General features: G+C 38.7%; 1 protein-coding gene and 1 long non-coding RNA gene across 3 annotated transcripts in view; one reads left to right on the forward strand and one right to left on the reverse strand.

The window, feature by feature from the left end:
- The window catches only part of atp13a3 (ATPase 13A3), a 42,852-nt gene that overhangs the window by 12,878 nt on the left and 12,685 nt on the right, over positions 1-17,289 (forward strand). For both annotated transcript variants that reach the window (XM_038301692.1, XM_038301693.1), the window contains exons 3-21: positions 4,567-4,653; positions 4,739-4,912; positions 5,536-5,742; positions 8,015-8,085; positions 8,285-8,368; positions 9,072-9,141; positions 9,519-9,653; positions 10,760-10,832; positions 11,079-11,210; positions 11,314-11,493; positions 12,457-12,614; positions 13,132-13,320; positions 13,442-13,503; positions 13,708-13,858; positions 14,125-14,244; positions 14,395-14,412; positions 15,458-15,611; positions 15,828-15,948; positions 16,112-16,236. In XM_038301692.1, the coding sequence (XP_038157620.1) occupies positions 4,603-4,653; positions 4,739-4,912; positions 5,536-5,742; positions 8,015-8,085; positions 8,285-8,368; positions 9,072-9,141; positions 9,519-9,653; positions 10,760-10,832; positions 11,079-11,210; positions 11,314-11,493; positions 12,457-12,614; positions 13,132-13,320; positions 13,442-13,503; positions 13,708-13,858; positions 14,125-14,244; positions 14,395-14,412; positions 15,458-15,611; positions 15,828-15,948; positions 16,112-16,236 (2,275 nt within the window). In that variant the 5' untranslated portion in view covers positions 4,567-4,602. The remainder of the gene's footprint in view (positions 1-4,566; positions 4,654-4,738; positions 4,913-5,535; positions 5,743-8,014; positions 8,086-8,284; positions 8,369-9,071; positions 9,142-9,518; positions 9,654-10,759; positions 10,833-11,078; positions 11,211-11,313; positions 11,494-12,456; positions 12,615-13,131; positions 13,321-13,441; positions 13,504-13,707; positions 13,859-14,124; positions 14,245-14,394; positions 14,413-15,457; positions 15,612-15,827; positions 15,949-16,111; positions 16,237-17,289) is intronic.
- On the reverse strand, positions 4,267-6,563 carry LOC119794232. The gene is made up of 2 exons (XR_005282198.1): positions 6,274-6,563; positions 4,267-4,950 (listed from the first exon to the last, which is right to left on the reverse strand). It is a non-coding gene; the product is annotated as an uncharacterized LOC119794232 (long non-coding RNA).

Below are 17,289 nucleotides of genomic sequence, written 5' to 3' on the forward strand. Positions count from 1 at the left end.
CTTCACAAATCCTCCCCCTGCACACCCCTGGGAAAAATGGCTGAATTTAGGGGAGCAGCTCAAACATTTCCCCATTCTTTGGTCCTTTCAGAGAGGGCGCTTCATACACCATACACAGCTCCGCACTCTAAAGCAGGCATCCCCAAACTCGGTCCTCGAGGGCCGCTGTCCTGCAGGTTTTAGAGGCTTCCCTGCTTTAAAACAGCTGATTATAATGATTACAGTAGAGCAAAAAACTGTTAATCAGCTTTCAATTAAAATCAGCTGTGCTGGAGCAGGGAAACCTCTAAAACCTGCAGGACAGCGGCCCTCGAGGAACGAGTTTGGGGATGCCTGCTCTAAAGCTTTCTAATGTCAGATATATGGGAATACTTAAGCTACTGCAAGAAAATAGTTTCCCTACATGCTGTCTGACAGTGGCAACTAGAGGAAGCTAATATGATGGCACGTTTGTGGGAGAATCAGGCGCACTGTTCGCTAAAATAAAGGTGAAGTGTATGCCGGCTAGAAATAGAACAGAATAGAAAATCCCTTTATGCCCCATAACTGGGAAATTCTGGTGTTTACAGCAGCAAAATTATTATAGAAAAAAAATTGAACAAACTATCTTTAGCTGGACATTAGCTGGACCAGCTCTAAGCAAACTACTATTTAGAGACCCTCTATTTCTTCAATCAGTAGCTGCATTATCGTATCTCTCAGAAACCTATAATAACTACCTGACTGTTGTTGAAATTTTCTTAAGATGCAACGTAAATTAACCGTACTTTCTGTAATGTATGAATTGTTATACGCTGCCTAAATCCACACTATATACATCTGATTTTAACAAATAGATGATAGTCGGAGGCAGATACATTATGAGGTGAAAAAGTAGTCCAAGCTGTGTGGTTGCCCATAATTATTTTAGGGAAACAGTGTAACTGAGGGGGGGGAAAAAAGCTTGATTAAAAAAACTATATTTGCATTTTGTTTATATCTGGCTTTGTAATCCAGGGTGGAATCATTGGCAGCTTGGTTATACATTAGCTGTGGGAAAAAGACAGAGCTAGTCTCTTTGCTCTGACTGCATGCAGGGCAGCTGCAGGTGTCTGTGAGACAGCACTTAGAGGAGCCTCTGCAGCTCTCAGTAGTGTGGTTAGAGAGTAAGGGTAGAACTGCAGCTTCCAAGTTTGCTACAAAATACAAATGTCTCCATTTGCTTTTGGAAAAAGTGTTGCTTGAGAGATCTGCATTGTAGCCACCAGTAACCTTCAAACTTTAACCAATTTAACAACAAGACCAACAGGAGCCGGTGATGTTGTTTTTTTAAGATATACATTAACATTTGATGATATTTAAATAAATTTTTAAACTGTTATGATTGGAATAACAGTGACGGCCTAGTTGTTAGGGCATAACCAGTAGGCCTGCTCCCTGGGCGCCCCACGATGGCAGCCCGAGGGGATGGGTTAAATGCAAAGGTAAATTTCTCCAATGTGAGATCAATAAAGTTCAATTATCATTATTAATTTATTATTTTTAATGTGCTTTTTTTTTTTTTATTCAATCTGAAGGTTTCCTGACATATTTGGCTGTGGCTGTGTGCCATGATCAATTCCATGTAGGAAAAACCTTGTGCATTGAACGTACTGCAGCTCTGGCATTACTTGTTACACAATCCAACTTGAATGCATCACCCACTGTTAGAAAGTAACAAAACAAACTCCTGGGTTCTAGTTACTCTGGGGCCCTAAGCTGTTGTCCTGTTCGGCGTTAGTAAAACAAATACCACCACTGGGTTGCTATGGTAGACTGTTTGCTGGTTGTGCTTGTAACAACTTGTCCACTGCTTTTTGGAGTTGCATTGTATATTAAATTACTTTCAACTCGTGGAGAAAGAACCAAATCCCTTCATATCTGTGAATTTGTATACACTTGGTCATACTTGTAATCTCTGTTGCTTCTTTTTGCATTTAACATTTTATAATTCTAGAAGTCAAAAATCATGACTGTGCATTTAAAGTGAGAGCCTGCAAGGGAGGGATTTTTCTGCATGACACCTGTTATCAAAAAAGGTCTACCTCTGATACTTAAAGGCAACTGTGGCTATAGAGATTATGGTGATGAACAGCCCACAATTGGGCAAAGCATTTTATTTTTCTCTTTTCATTAAAAGATTTCAGAAATAGAGATATAATCATGGCATACCAAGGACCAATCACAGCTGCTTTTTGTCTGCGCACTTCCGCTTGAGGTCTGCGCGGGTTTGCGACTGTCCGACACACAGTAATCATTGTTTTATGAATATTTTTAACTGCTCCAATCATCACTGCTTTTTTTACCCAGTGCTGCAGGCTTCTCAGTTCAGTGGTTGTTTGTATTTAGTTTTTTTATTGTTGAAATAAGGAAATATTCTTAAAAAGCAGAATTGTATTTTTTGTATTTGATGGAGGAAAAAACAAAAAAATCCAACAGGCAGCAGCTGGAGAGGTGGGGACACTGTCTATCTCTATAATTCATATGATAAGAGAAAACTCTGGCTGCCCTGATTCGACTCATTTTGATGGCAGTTTTATTTCTAAACCTTTGAATAAATTGATACCAGTAACCGCCCTGATACTTTGAGATCCTTTTAGAGGTTTGCTCTCGTTGTGTTCCTCTCTAAATCTGTCATCCAGGATAGAAATCTCCCAGTGATGTACTGTTGTTGGTATTTCCACTCATTGCAGGATTTTGGGAGGGAATGTTCTGCCTGTGCTGCACCCACTGCATAGCACTGGCCAGGGGAGGGCTGCCATTGGAAAATACAAGGAAGGGCTTGGTCGTAAGTAAAATATCCCAGAGTATATCAGAGAAAGGTTCTCCTGGGTGTAGCTGCCTGATAAGATCTGTGTTTGAGCTCAGCCACACAGAATTTCTGGGTGTTAAAGGGCCAGTGAGCGGTTGACCCTGTAGCAAACATGTCCACAGATATTGTGCTGCCACTTTGCTGCAGTGACGTGGGAGATGGTGTTTTATCATCTTCCTCTATATTCATTTAACTTGGTATCTTCTAAATCTGCTTTTGTGTCATTTTTTTTTACTTGGCATCATTGTAAATTTCTGGTCAAATCTTAAAAGGATTTTATGTTGCTGTTTCTTAAAGGCCCGTATTCACCCCAACTCTACAGAAGAACTAATGTATTTGCCTTGGATTACTCCCATTTTATCTTTCTTTTGCCTCAATCATGGAAACTCTCCATTCTTTTAAGGATTTCTTTTGGCTTGTGTGGATCTATGTTAGCAAATAATCAATCCAGTTCACTTGGGTGTGAAAAACAAAGTTTAACACTAAGACTCCCAGCATCCTGATCCTAACAGAACTCCTACTGGCAGTCAATTTGACGGGGGACATTTTACCCAATGGAATGCAAGCGTAGTGATGAAGTCATCGACTGAATTGGTTCTAGTGTGCGATGTTAATCCATCGGGGATATGTAGACCTTAAAACAGGTCATATATAGAATTTTTTTTTTTTTTGGTCAAAGGCTGTATTATGTGCTATTATTGTTTGTAGTCTTAATGTGTATTGAAAATAAATCCAAAAAAAGTATGATCATGGCATATGGCACAACACCTGAAACCATTCTACATGGCAGCAGAAGAGAGCAAAGAATTTTATAAGAATAATTGAATTCCCAATTTGGACATAAACTAGGCTAGAACTGGCTGGGAAGATGGATGTCTGCCAACAGTGCAAGTTCAGACAAGTAGAAGCATGTCTTATATCTTCATTATTTCAGTTCTTGACCGTAAAAAACTCAGTGTATGAACAATGGAGCAAGAGGCTGATATGAATCTTTTTGCTATTTCCTGCTTTTCTGTTGTGGCATGCTTGGAGGTAACTGGATGACTTTTCTTCAATATTACTTGTTGAGAGTCAGGCTGTAGATATTCTGGGTTTCTTGTAACTCCACACAGCTCTTTAAACACTGACATACGGAGAGCATCCCCTCGTTCTCTGTCATCCCTCCAGTGTTTCTAAGGCTTTGTTTTTCTCTGCTCTTATGATGAATCAATATTCCAGTTAGGTTTTTTAAATAGCTGGTTTTGTACTTAATCCATTGAATCAGTTTCAGTGATCTGTATTAAAACAGAAGAACATAAAGTAGTCATCATATTCAATAGTCAGTCGTAATCCATAATCTATTAGCTAGTAGCTGCAGAACTTAAAGGGCATGTTTTGAAACCTTATCAGTCATAATAGTATTTATTATTATTGTTTTGATTGATATGGTTTAAGCATTTCCCAGTTAAGGGGTTATTCTTCTTTTTTTTTGTGGGGAAACAATAACATCTTCACTTTTATTCCCCAACTAATTGTCAAACACATGCTGAACCCATTCTCCTCCTGAGAGCTCCTATCCGACAAAATACCAGAATCTGATGAGGAAATTCAGCCGATTGAATGTTGATGGATTGTAGCTCTGAAGGACTGGGCGCTGGTGCACCAAATTATCCTTTCATCCATCGTGCGGTGCTCTAGCAGAAAAGAAGCTGAAATGTGTCCATTCTGATTGAGATCTTCTCTGTTAATGTTTACAGTGACTAAGGAAGGGGCTTGGCAATCTGTTCAGCAACATGGAGAAGGGGGAGCTGAAGATACTCAACAAGGGGGAAGAAGAGGAGATGGTAAGTCTCTTTGATTTGATAGCGCTGTCCATAGGAGATTTTACTCTCCATGTTGCAATCCTTTTTTTTTTTTTTTTTTTTAAAGGAACTACAAGGCTACCAGTTCTGCCGTTGGCGGCTGGCCCTTGTAGGCTTCGGGGTACTTTGTACTGGGGGCTTCCTTCTCCTGCTGCTCTATTGGATGCCGGAATGGTGCGTCAAGTCCACCTGCACCCATACCACAGCCCGTGACGCCGAAGTGGTGTTGCTGCGCTCCACGGTAGGAAAAGAGTCAACGCTGCCTTGGAAGGAGGTTTACTAGAATAATGAAAACACAAACACTGAGCCAGGATGACCTTCTAGGAGAAATAAAAACATAATTTTACACCAAGGTAGTAATTACACCTGTAGTAAAATCTGGTTCTATCAGCTGTAGATAAATGTTCTGATAATCACTGAGTCATGTTAGATTAATATTATCGTTCCCTTCTGGTGGCAGCAACACACCCACTGCACAAAGGTTGAAACCTAACCCCCCCAAACTTTACAACAGAATAACACCACTGCTATCATGAACTCTACTGGGATTTAGGAAAAATTGGGTTTTATTTAATCTTTTATTTTTTTTTTACTCTGAAACACAAGTTCTGAAAAATTAAATAAAAAATAAAACCTTAATAGCTGAAGACAGAATCTATGTGCTTTTTCAGTCTTATTTCAGCCTGACTGTGTCCATATTTACATCTCCCACCATCCTGGAGCATTTCTGCTCAGTCCTCTACTATACATAATTCCTTCTGCTCTAAGAACTAAAACAGCAAACTTTAACCCTCTTCTTCCACCATTCTGTCTGCTCTTTGCTAATGTGAGTTTACCGGCTGCTCTCTGTTTGCTGTTCACCAGGATGAGTTCCGGCGCTGGTTCCTGGCCAGGGTACGAGTGATGCTTGCTCCGGGGAGCAACCCCTTCCACAGCCTGGAGACCCAGACCACCTCCCCTCCCTCCTCCCCCTCCTCCACACCTCTGGCCAACGGACACACTCCTCACCCCTCCGATGGCAGCCCTGCTCAGGAGCTCATCAGAAGATTTTCTTATTACCAGCCCACACAGGTGGCTAAATATTCCATCACAGCATGATAATAGTGAAAACTCTGAATATGTAAAGCAAAACCAACAGAGCCTGCAGCTGATAGTGTTTAACTATTAAACTAAAAACAAATGTAAAGTCTTCACCACTGAGGTGATCCTTGAGAAAAAGTTTGTTATTCTCATCTATCAGACATTACTTGATCTTTAAAGGAGCAGCAGGCACTAATTCATTATTTTAGATAAAAAGAACTAAAAATATAGCTTTATGAGAATCTAAATGTATGTTTTAGGTAGAAAATGTTGTGAAGCATCTCACACCATCTGTCTGCCATGTTCTCCGGTCTCTTGTTTAGAAGTGGGGCTGGCCGGGCGGCTCTCTGTAAAAACTGCCACTCAGGGCTTTGACCCCTCCCTGCCCATTAATCGCCACTGAGTAGTATGGGAGTAAAATGGCGGACAGTGTCCAGCCGATGGAAATGTTCACCTAAAGACAATCATTTGCCCAAATTAAGTTGTTTAGCTAACATCATTTTAAATGTATGAGTTCCTTACCTCTTGACTACACTTCCTCCTCTGAAAGTTGCTATGCTTCAGCATCCGACACCAAGATGTTAGAAGCAGATTAATAGGTGAGGGAGGGGGGCTCTGTGTGTAGAATTTAAAGGTCTTGTCAACAGCAGCTCGTGCTAGTTGCTGTGCTGCTAAGCTGGCATACATTCACTGTCTTTATGCCGGTGATGTATTTGGTGACACCTGTGATTTAATGCAAGAGAAACAGTTATAGGAAGTAAAGAGGTGATGAGAAATTACAACGAAGTTGCTTCATTTCCAAAAACATGAAATTTGAGCTCAGGCTTTGGATGAAACCTTGTTTCTTGAATAGAGGTGTTACGGCTCCCCCCCCTTTACTGGGGAGAGAGGGAAGTAACTTGACAGCCACAAAAAAATTCAGAGACCAAGTGAATGTTAGAAAAGAAAAATCGGATTTATTGGTTACAGAAAATCCCAAGCAACTCATACAAATGGTGGGGGAGAAAGGGACGATTAGGTGGTGCCAAATCAAAGAAAATAATAAAACAAAAACAGGGCCTACCTATGGTCTAAGCTACATAAAACAAATGAAACAAAACCCCTGCTTAACTAATCTAACAAAAAGATTCACCAAAACTTTACAAGGGCGGCATCCACCTACTTACCTAGTGTGTTTAACAGAAAGTTTCCTACGTGATGAGATGTACAGGGTACCCCAACCTTACCTTGTCCACTAACTCCCACCACAGACCATTAGACACACAGAACAAAACATGCAGCAAGCAAGCCAAGAACAAAAAGGGGTAGGATCTCTAAGTGGCTTGCTTATATAGGACCTCCCTGGATCCTGATTGGTCCAAAGGTGGAGGGAGATAAAAACAAACAGCCTGGCAGGCATGTAACAGAGGTCATTTGTTTAAATCCCTGTATGGAATGGTTTCTCCTGGGGGACTTCCTCCCGCTGTCCAATAACACAACTATTGGTTTTTTAGTTTACTCCAAAGTGTTCCTAAGTTTGAATGCATGCGTCCATGGTTGGTTTCTACAGCAAACTGTACTGACTGGCCTTTCCGGGGTCGACCCTGTATTACCCAATGCCAGCTGTAATATTTGCCATTTTACGGGTCACTGCAATCAAGCTCTGATGCTTCCCTATCAAGTATTGGTGCTTGGGTCAAGAGGGGCAAACCGACCAATTGCTAATCAGCTATTTAAGACTGCTATGTTGCTGCTGTCACTGTTACAAATGGACCTGAGATCAGATTTAAAAATAAAACTTACCTCTTGCTGATGAAGAACAGAATTTAGCTTTAATAACCACAATTGCATCAAAAGCTGTTAGGTCTGATGGCAAAATATATGAGATCCTGAATATGAGCACAGGAAAGTAGACAAACAAAAGCAATCCTCTCATCAGATGATTTTGTTAAAGTCTTTTTTTATAGATGGGGAGATTAGGAATTATCCTCCCCTGTCTGACTTTCATAGCATAATGGGAGGGGTAATCGGCACATCTGCTTTTGGTTTCCAAAGTCTAACCAACATTTTTTTAATATTGTAATCATGGATATTTATTTTCTGATACAGATTTCATATCACAACTGATTATCCACCATTCATACCTTCAGTTGTTTGATGTCATCATATCTTTATCGTGAGCTGAACATAAAGATATCAGTTTTCAGCAGAGGTCAGGTTTTCCAGGTTGTCAATGAATCTGTATCTATTTGTTTAAATCTAAATGATATGTTTTTTCTCTTAGATCCGCTACTTTACCTTCCATAGCACAAAGTATTACTGGAACGATGAGATGCAGAACTTTAGAGTTTTAACGTAAGAATTTTTATGTTTTATCAATTGTTTTAATAAGCTTAAGTTAATTTTTTTTTAATTCTTTTTTTTACTTTGACTAATTTGACACCATTGTTTGCAGCCTTTTTGTATGTTAATCTTGTATTGTCTGTCTGCCTACCCTGCTGTGTTTAAAATCTGACTTCTGTCCCTTTTCTTGTGGTTAAACTGTGTTGTTTAGCGGCCTGGAGGATCTTGAAGCCAGTTGCTCCACCATCCACTCGGAGCACAGTGCAGGCCTGACCAGGAACCAGCAGGAGTACAGGTACATCACACCTAAATCCTCCCAGCTGTTCTGGGTCCACAGGTCCTATTAGAACTACCGAAACCCTTTAAACTTTCCATGTTCTAAAGTAAAGAGATGCTGCCCTTTCCTTGCAGTTATCTCTCTTTTTATTTAGAGCCCTGTTTTCTTTCTGCCTTAGTTGTCTTCCTACAGCCCTTTTTCTTGTGTACTACCTCCGGACGTTTTCTTCATCCTCATGTAGTGCCACCATCCCTTCTTTCTGTAATTCCTTGTTTTCCTACCTCCTTTTCCTTGTATTTTGCTCAATTTTTTCCTTGTTTCTTTCCTTCCCTTTTCAATATATTGCCATTCTTTGCATTGCCTCACTTCCTTGATCCTACCTCCCTTTAGGCCTACCTTCTTCTCTCTTTCCCTCCTGTTTTCTGATGCCATATTTAAAGCCTTTCTGCTGTAGAAATATCCCATAAACTCTTAATGCATATTTTTCTCTAAAATCTCTAAAAAGTTTAACCTTCAAATGTGGACAGAATACTTAAGTTAACTTGAGTGTAAACAGCTTAGTGAAGAAATGTTTTCATATACAAGGATGTATCAATTGTTCACAATATTATGAAATAAACGTCTGCAGTACGTAGTAAACGGCTGTAAGACGCTCTCTTTAATATTTTTTTGCGTTGCTGCCATGTTGTGCGTCAAATGTGTTTCTCTTTTGTTTTGTCAGGAAACTGTTTTTTGGAGTGAATGAAATCGCTGTGAAAGTGCCTTCAGTTTTCAAGCTGCTTATCAAAGAGGTAAAAGCAACATAATCTCTTCATTCTAGGCTTTGCTTCTTGTTCCCTTTCTTCCCCATTGTGTCTAAAACTCAGCTGGCAGAAAAAACACACAGTTATCCCACTCTTAACGAGTTTTAGGTCGTTTGGACTTTTATTCCTGGAGATCTGACCGTTTCTTTTTAATGCTCCAAAAGCTACATCATGGAACAAGGCTTATTTTCTCTAAAGGTTTTCACCTAGTCACCTCTTTCCCTGTTCTATTTTTTTTAATTATGTATTTTACTTTTTTTTTTTCTCTTTTATCGTTGTTTTCTTCCTATCCTGCAGAAGAGCATCTTTGTTTTTCAAGCTAACTTTAGTTTGGTGCCTCTCCTCTTCCTTGTCTCCTCTTGCAGGTCCTCAACCCTTTTTACATTTTCCAGCTCTTCAGCGTAATCCTGTGGAGTGCTGATGAGTATTACTACTATGCTGTGGCCATTGTTTTCATGTCGGTTATATCCATAGCTACCTCTCTGTACACCATCAAAAAGGTAAGACTTTCTAAGCAATGAAAACATGCATGTCTAAATGCAGCTGAACTTCTTCTGCACGTTAGGGTCTAATGATACAACTATGAAGGAAAAGAAGAGCAGATGTTTAACATGTAAAACATTTACTGAGTTAGGGGTCGTTTACTTTCTTAAATGTTGACAACTGTGAACGACCCCTTAATGATGCTTTATGAAGAGTCCTGTTTACTTTTTTTTTTTTTTTTTTTACATTCTGTAGCCCTCATGTTAGAAACTTTTAGTCTTTTCCTTTTTTGTTTCTTCTCCAAAATTTTAGATTTGTTCATATGATACAGACAGTTGTAAGCTTGTTTTGTATACACTTATAATAAATGGTCTAAAGTCTGAATAGCAAACCTTAATTTTATATCAAAATGCGTTTAGTTTTTCTAGAATATTTGTCAGACGTTGGATGATCAGTTGTATTTAATATTTAGGGCTTACGCTGACAGCTGTTATTATTTTTGCTCTCTGTTGAATAAATGTTGGATTTACCAACGAATACAAAGAAATTTTTCCAGAAATAGAAAAAGTATTTCTGATTACTTCTATACAATTTAAAGTTGGAAACTTTAGCATGTTATGAAAAACTGTCTGCAAAGACTAAATGTTTTCTGATAGGGGCTACTAATAACTTTGGCTTTACAAAATAAATACATTTCAGTCCTTTCATTTAATGTTTAAGAAATAAAAGCTGTAATTAAAACACATTTCCTGCAGGATTTAGTCTGCTTCGAAGCAGAGCAGTGGTTAGCAGAACTTTAGCATCTTTAAAAAAAGCCACTGAAGTCTTTCAGCTCATCACTGGTATCAGAAGATCAGACATTCTACTGGGCTTCTGTTTTAAAATACTTAATAATAACAAGATCCCAAATCTCTCAAATTTTAAGTTTATGTATCTTTCAGGACCTTAGAATATTTTTCTAACCTGCCTTATTCGTGACACAAACTGATGATTTATCTACTTATGGTTCATCTCCCAGTTTTTAATGAGACAACTAAAGGTGGAGCAGAACTGTAATGGCTCATCACACCACTATATGTTGAATTTAACATCTTTCCATCCCTTTTTTTTCTCTTTTCTGCAGCAATACGTCATGCTTCATGATATGGTGGCAGCTCACAGTATTGTCCGTGTGTCTGTTTGCCGAGCAAATAATGGTAAGCTAAATACTTTTGTTTTTGTATAATTTTTTGAAAATATAAATCAATACCTTGCTCTCCTGTTCCCATTACATCCAGATGTTGATGGGTATAATATATTTAGAATTGTTTAAATTCACCTTTCAATCTTAAGTGATGATTTGATGTGTTGCTCTTCAATCAACCACATCCCTGAACACTCATGCTAAATTCTGCTTTGTTCTCGTTTCTGTTTTATTTTCATGTGGCTTCCACTTCTTACAGATGTTGAAGAGATATTGTCAACTGATCTGGTACCTGGTGATGTGGTGGTCATTCCAAGCAATGGGACCATCATGCCATGCGACGCAGTGCTGGTCAGCGGCACCTGCATCGTCAATGAAAGCATGCTCACAGGTGAGACTGGAAAACCCGTCTGTAAACTGATGGTTAACATTGCAGTGTTTTTGTTTTGAGTTGCATTTGCTGCCATTCAAACTAACAGTATACTATTTATCAGGCGAGAGTGTTCCTGTGACAAAGACCAACCTCCCTAACCCCGTACCAGGAGAGCGGGAGGGGGCGGACAGTGCCTACAACACAGAGGAGCATAAGAGACACACACTGTTTTGCGGCACCGACGTCATCCAAACCCGCTTCTACACAGGAGAACTGGTCAAAGCTGTGGTGGTCCGCACAGGTCAGCATTAAGGCCTGAATGTCTTTCTGGACGTTAGCATGGGAATAATATAAAGATGCATGTCAGTTTATTAGGAGTCAAAATGTTTCATTATTTCAGTAATTCGGTTTTAAAGGTTAAAATTTTAAGTAGGGATGCAAGTTATTGATAAATAAATACAGTTAGGTAATTAATCCACTGATTAATTTATATATTATTTTGGATTTTATCAATTCATTGTGCCAGCTGTATTAAATACCAACTGAATAAACAAAAAAATGTTTTCTTGCAAATTACTCAAGAAAAATCTATAGGATATAACAAAATAGAAACCTAACTTACTGATAAAATTATAAAATGTGTGAAACTTAAGCTCATAACTGAAGGAGTTAATAAAGTGTTAAAGAGTTTAAATACAATTCATGTTTCTACTTCAGCATGTCTTAAATCTGGAATTAACTTCTCTTGCCAAGGCTCCACTTAAGAGTGAACAGCAGCACCACCTAGTGGATGGTTTTAGCATTACAATAATGAGATTTTATGCTTTGTTGATTCAATAAGATTAAAACTTGTTTCATCCGATTAATTGATAATTAGATTTTTTCCTCTATACCCCTAGTTTTTATATAGTATTCATTCATTACTCTCAGTAAGAAAAGTTCAAGGTTTGGACAGTCATAGGTGTCTTTAGCAATGACATAAGGATGTCATTGCTAAAGAAGATATATAAATATACATTTATCTTATTATTCTGATCTATTAAGGTGTCTTTGTGCTAATTTAAAGTCTTTCGAAATGTATTTGCAACTAAAATTAAATGTAGTTTCACTGCTCATCATAGCAATAACTCAACATATCAGGACCCTTTAAAACTCTGTTATTTTTCAAATGAAAGACGCAACAGAGACTTTAGACTTAAGTTGTATCATTAGTACCTCTTTCTGAGGCAGATGTGGTCTGAGTTTTTCTTGATGTTTTTTCCAGGTTTCAGCACAGCCAAAGGCCAGCTGGTGCGCTCCATCCTTTATCCCAAACCCACCGACTTCAAGCTGTATCGCGACGCCTACCTCTTTCTGCTGTGTCTGGTGGCCGTAGCTGGGATCGGCTTCATTTACTCAATCGTCCTCAGTGTCATGAACAAGGTACTACAGAGGGAAGCCAAGAGAATAAAACCTCTCCGTACATGAGAGTCGATCTGTCTATTTCACGTATGCTATGTCCATACCGTAAGCAGCAAGAGCAGCAAAAATGAGTTTGATGCTTGTACAAGTTGCACAAGTTCCAACTCCAGCAGTGCGCGTCAACCATTGACTTTGCATGTTAACTAGCTGCTTCTGCTGCCTCGGCTGCTTCAGGTATGAACGTAGTATTAGAGTTGAGCTGTTCACTGCCTGAGGTTTAAACAAAAGACAAAACTTAGTAACTTCCCTCTTTTGAAACAATAACTTTTTGAATATGAAGCTGCTTTTGAAATATGCTGTTAAGATTATTTTAGAGCCCTTTATTTATCTGTTTGTCTTTGTGAAAATAATACACATAAAGTTAGAACTTGCTCATTTTAGGAACTGCCATCAGTAGTTTACTAGTAGTAGCGATCTTCCCAGCTCTTGGAGAAACCTTAGGACAGCAGAAAATTGTTTGACTTTCTTTGTTTTCCAGGTGCCAGCAAAAACCATCATCATCGAGTCTCTGGATATCATAACCATCACGGTGCCACCAGCGCTGCCAGCAGCCATGACAGCTGGGATTGTGTACGCCCAGCGTCGTCTCAAAAAAATTGGCATTTTCTGTATCAGTCCGCAGCGGATCAACATCTGTGGGCAGATTAACCTGGTCTGCTTCGATAAAGTAAGTCTTTCACTGTCTTAGATAAAAAAAAATAAAAAAAACACATTGACCTGAACTGCCGCTAAACTGGGATATTTATAGAAATCAATTCATTCTAGTTGTGTTATTTTCTTTTTTTCAGACGGGCACTTTAACAGAGGATGGATTGGACCTCTGGGGATTCCAGAGAGCAGAAAGTGGCCGGTACGTTGGTCTGATGGATAACATATGGAACATCAGATTTTACTCTTTGGTTAGTTTGTGGAAGGTCTTAAAATTGCTGAGATTTGGTCAGCATTCAGGAAGATCATATATTTATGACATGAATCACTATGAAGGAATTTTAAAATCCATTTTAACAGTGTTCTTGCCTTTCCTCACTTAAAATGTAATCTTTTCCTCCATTAGTTTTCACCAGTCAGAGGAAAGTGCCAGCAAGGAGAATCTTGTCAAGTCGCAGTTTGTGGCCTGCATGGCCACCTGCCACTCGCTCACCAAAATAGATGGCCAGCTGTCTGGAGATCCACTGGACCTCAAAATGTTTGAGGCTACAGGCTGGGTGAGGGTCTCTATAAACACAGTCATGTGTAAATTAAAATGTAAAATGAGCCTCTGTATGCTTTTTATTAATTGTAACATTAAATCATATATTTACTTCAAATGGACACAACTTTGTTAAGAGAAAGCCCTTAATTATTTTCCTCTGTAGTTCAATCTACAAGCTCAACCGTCAGATCAAGGAAATTCTTGAAAAAGAAAGCAGAAGATTTATTTTTCTTTTTTTATAATCTTTTAATTCCCTAAATTTCATGTGATCATTTCCAGATCCTGGAGGAAGCCACAGAGGAGGAAACTGCTCTCCATAACCGCATCATGCCCACTGTGGTCCGACCACCCAAGCAGCTGCTGCCCTCGCAGCCTGATGAATCAGCTGAACAGGACATGGTACGGGCAGAAACTAAACACCTCAACAGCTGCAATTAATCCACTTTATAGCAGTGATCTTAAGGAATATTTCCATCTTTAGAAGGATATTTATGAAAAAGGACATTTTTACACTAACACCTGGAATTTTTTGTTTTTCTGCTGTTAAAGGAACTTGCTGAGCTTTCGGTGAGTAGTCTGTTTTTTGCCTGTGATCATTAAGTTTAAAGTTTTCAATGCTGAAATCAACAAAAAAAGCTTCATCTTGAATTCTTTGGATTTTAATGTACTTTAGAATTCCTTCCAAAACCTTATTTTTCTGCATGTGTGAGAGGAGACCAATGCAGAGGAAGTGCTCCCATCCCTGAGACTGCTGCTTGTCTATTCCTTTTCTCTCTTTATCCTCTGCAAAATAAAGGCTATTATTGCAGCAATATTTTTTATATGTTGTTTCCTTTAAGGACTGACATAGCAGTATGTTACAGCTCTTATTGTTTGATTACTTTTTTGTGCTTATTTTTTGTGTATTCATAAATAAAGTTCATGTGTTTTATCGTGCCAAATTTTAGTTTTAGTTGGCCTCTATTGTGCCGCTTCAGATGTTTTTTTTAGTTTCTAGTATCTTGGCATTTTTTCAGTTAGGATGGAATTTTGATGTCCTTGAAGGTAGATTATCTTAACTAAAAATGTTTAGGTTCTCATGTTTTTTTTAAAGAAATAACATGTTTTTTTTAATATTTGAAGTGAAATTGGTCCTTTTTCACATTTAGCTTTTGGTTCTTGAAACAATCATCCATCCATTATCTTACACGCTTGTCCCAATTGGGGTCGCGAGAGGTGCTGGTGCCTATCTCCAGCAGTCAATGGGCGAGAGGGTACACCCTGGACAGGTTGCCAGTCCATCGCAGGGCAACACAGAGACACACAGGACAAACAACCGTTCACACACACACACTCACACCTAAGGACAATTTAGAGAAGCCAATTAACCTAACAGTCATGTTTTTGGACTGTGGGAGGAAGCCGGAGTACCCGGAGAGAACCCACGCATGCCCAGGGAGAACATGCAAACTCCATGCAGAAAGACCCTGGGCCGGGAATTGAACCCAGAACCCACTGCGCCACTGAGCAGCCCTGAAACAATCATCCTGGGGAAAAAACGATCAACTGCCGTAGTCTGTATGTGTAACTAGTATTTGTTTGTAACTAAAGTCTTACACTTTCCTGTGTTCAGTCATTATATGAGATAGGTATTGTGCGGCAGTTTCCTTTTTCCTCGGCGCTGCAGAGGATGAGCGTTGTGTGTCGTACTGTGGGGGAGAAGTGTATGGACACCTACATGAAGGGAGCACCAGAGGTGGTGGCCAGTCTGTGCAAGAGGGAAACTGGTGAGGTGCTTCTAGTCTTCTCCCCTGAGGAGTCAAAGCAAATTATCAAGCATTTCATTTAAACATGTTTCTGTATTTTTGTTTTACATCCCGATAAAACTTCATAAAGTTCTGTTATTTTATATCATTTAGGGAAAGCTGTAATTTAAACAATAGACAGCTGTGAAAATAACCAATTATCCTTTGTGTTACCCCCCTATCCAAACTGTTTTCCAGTGCCAGAAAACTTTGCCCAGGTTTTGGAGGGTTACACTAAGCAGGGTTTCAGAGTCATTGCTCTGGCTCACAGACGGCTTGGATCGAAGCTCAGCTGGCACAAAGTCCAAAACGTCAACAGGTAGTTTGAACTATGACTATCAGCTTTTTAAAAGGATTTAAAAAGGAATCATTTTTGAAAATAAGTAGTAAATTTGTTCACTTTCCAATAGTTCTTCCCTCGGATGCAAAATGTGTTTTCACTGTCTTGCTGCATATTTAATGTGTTTTTGTTGTCTCACTAGGGATTACATAGAGGCAAACATGGAGTTTCTGGGTCTCATCATCATGCAGAACAAGCTAAAGGCTGAAACACCAGGGGTGCTGCAGGACCTCAGCCAAGCAAACATTCGCACCATCATGGTTACTGGTAAGACCTGGAAAAGGCTTCAAATATAAATAAACAAGAGACACAACTAATAAAAACAGCTCAGAGTGCTTTAGAGAAATAATCAGTGTAGATATTTCCCATTATCTCTGCTGATAAAATGTTCTGAATCTCTCTGTCTGCCTTAAGCTTAGTCGTTTTCATTTAGGGCTGGGCAATATGGCCTAAAAATAAGATCTGTTTTTTTTATTTTTTTTAATAGGATTTATGGTTTTTTTTATTTTATTTTTTGTCCCTAATTACTAAGGAAAGCAATAAGTACAAATGGGGCACCAAGTTTTTGGCATTACTACCGTTGCGCGCTGTTGGCAGCAATGCTTCTGTTAACAGCTAGCTTGTTAGCTATCTGGACCGGGAACCTTTGAAAATATGCATTTCTATATACAACCCCATTTCTTCTAATACAACTGCATATAAAATAAGCTCATCACCCCCCTTCTTCCACGGTGTCATGTCAAGGTAGTTATCCCGCCAGAAGTTGTACTCCCTCACTGGGAGCACACACAGAGTAGGAGCTGGTTGGATCCATGGGGACTCAATTCAACTATGCCAAAGAACTTTAAGCCCTGCGGTTCCAAACAACAGAATTATTTTATTCCTTTTTTTTTTTTAGAACAAACTTCTCACTCACCTGTGGTTATGATGTTTTTTGTGGTTTCGTGTGATGCTGTCGCTTGCAAAACTGCAACCTAAGAGTAATACTGCAGCTACAGAAACTCTGGGAAGCAAAAAACCTAAAATCGATTTTTATATATATATATATATATATATATATATATATATATATATATATATATATATATATATATACAGGTGCTGGTCATAAAATTAGAATATCATGAAAAAGTAGATTGATTTCAGTAATTCCATTTAAAAAGTGAAACTTGTATATTATATTCATACATTACATACAAACTCATATATTTCAGATATTTATTTTGTTTAATTTTGATGATTACAAATGACAACAAATGAAAATCTCAAATTCATCATATCAGAAAATTAGAATATTACTGAAGACCAATAAAAACAAAG

The sequence above is a fragment of the Cyprinodon tularosa genome, unplaced genomic scaffold (assembly GCF_016077235.1).
Source record: "Cyprinodon tularosa strain WSP-4 unplaced genomic scaffold, ASM1607723v1 ctg471, whole genome shotgun sequence".
Lineage (NCBI taxonomy): Eukaryota > Metazoa > Chordata > Actinopteri > Cyprinodontiformes > Cyprinodontidae > Cyprinodon > Cyprinodon tularosa.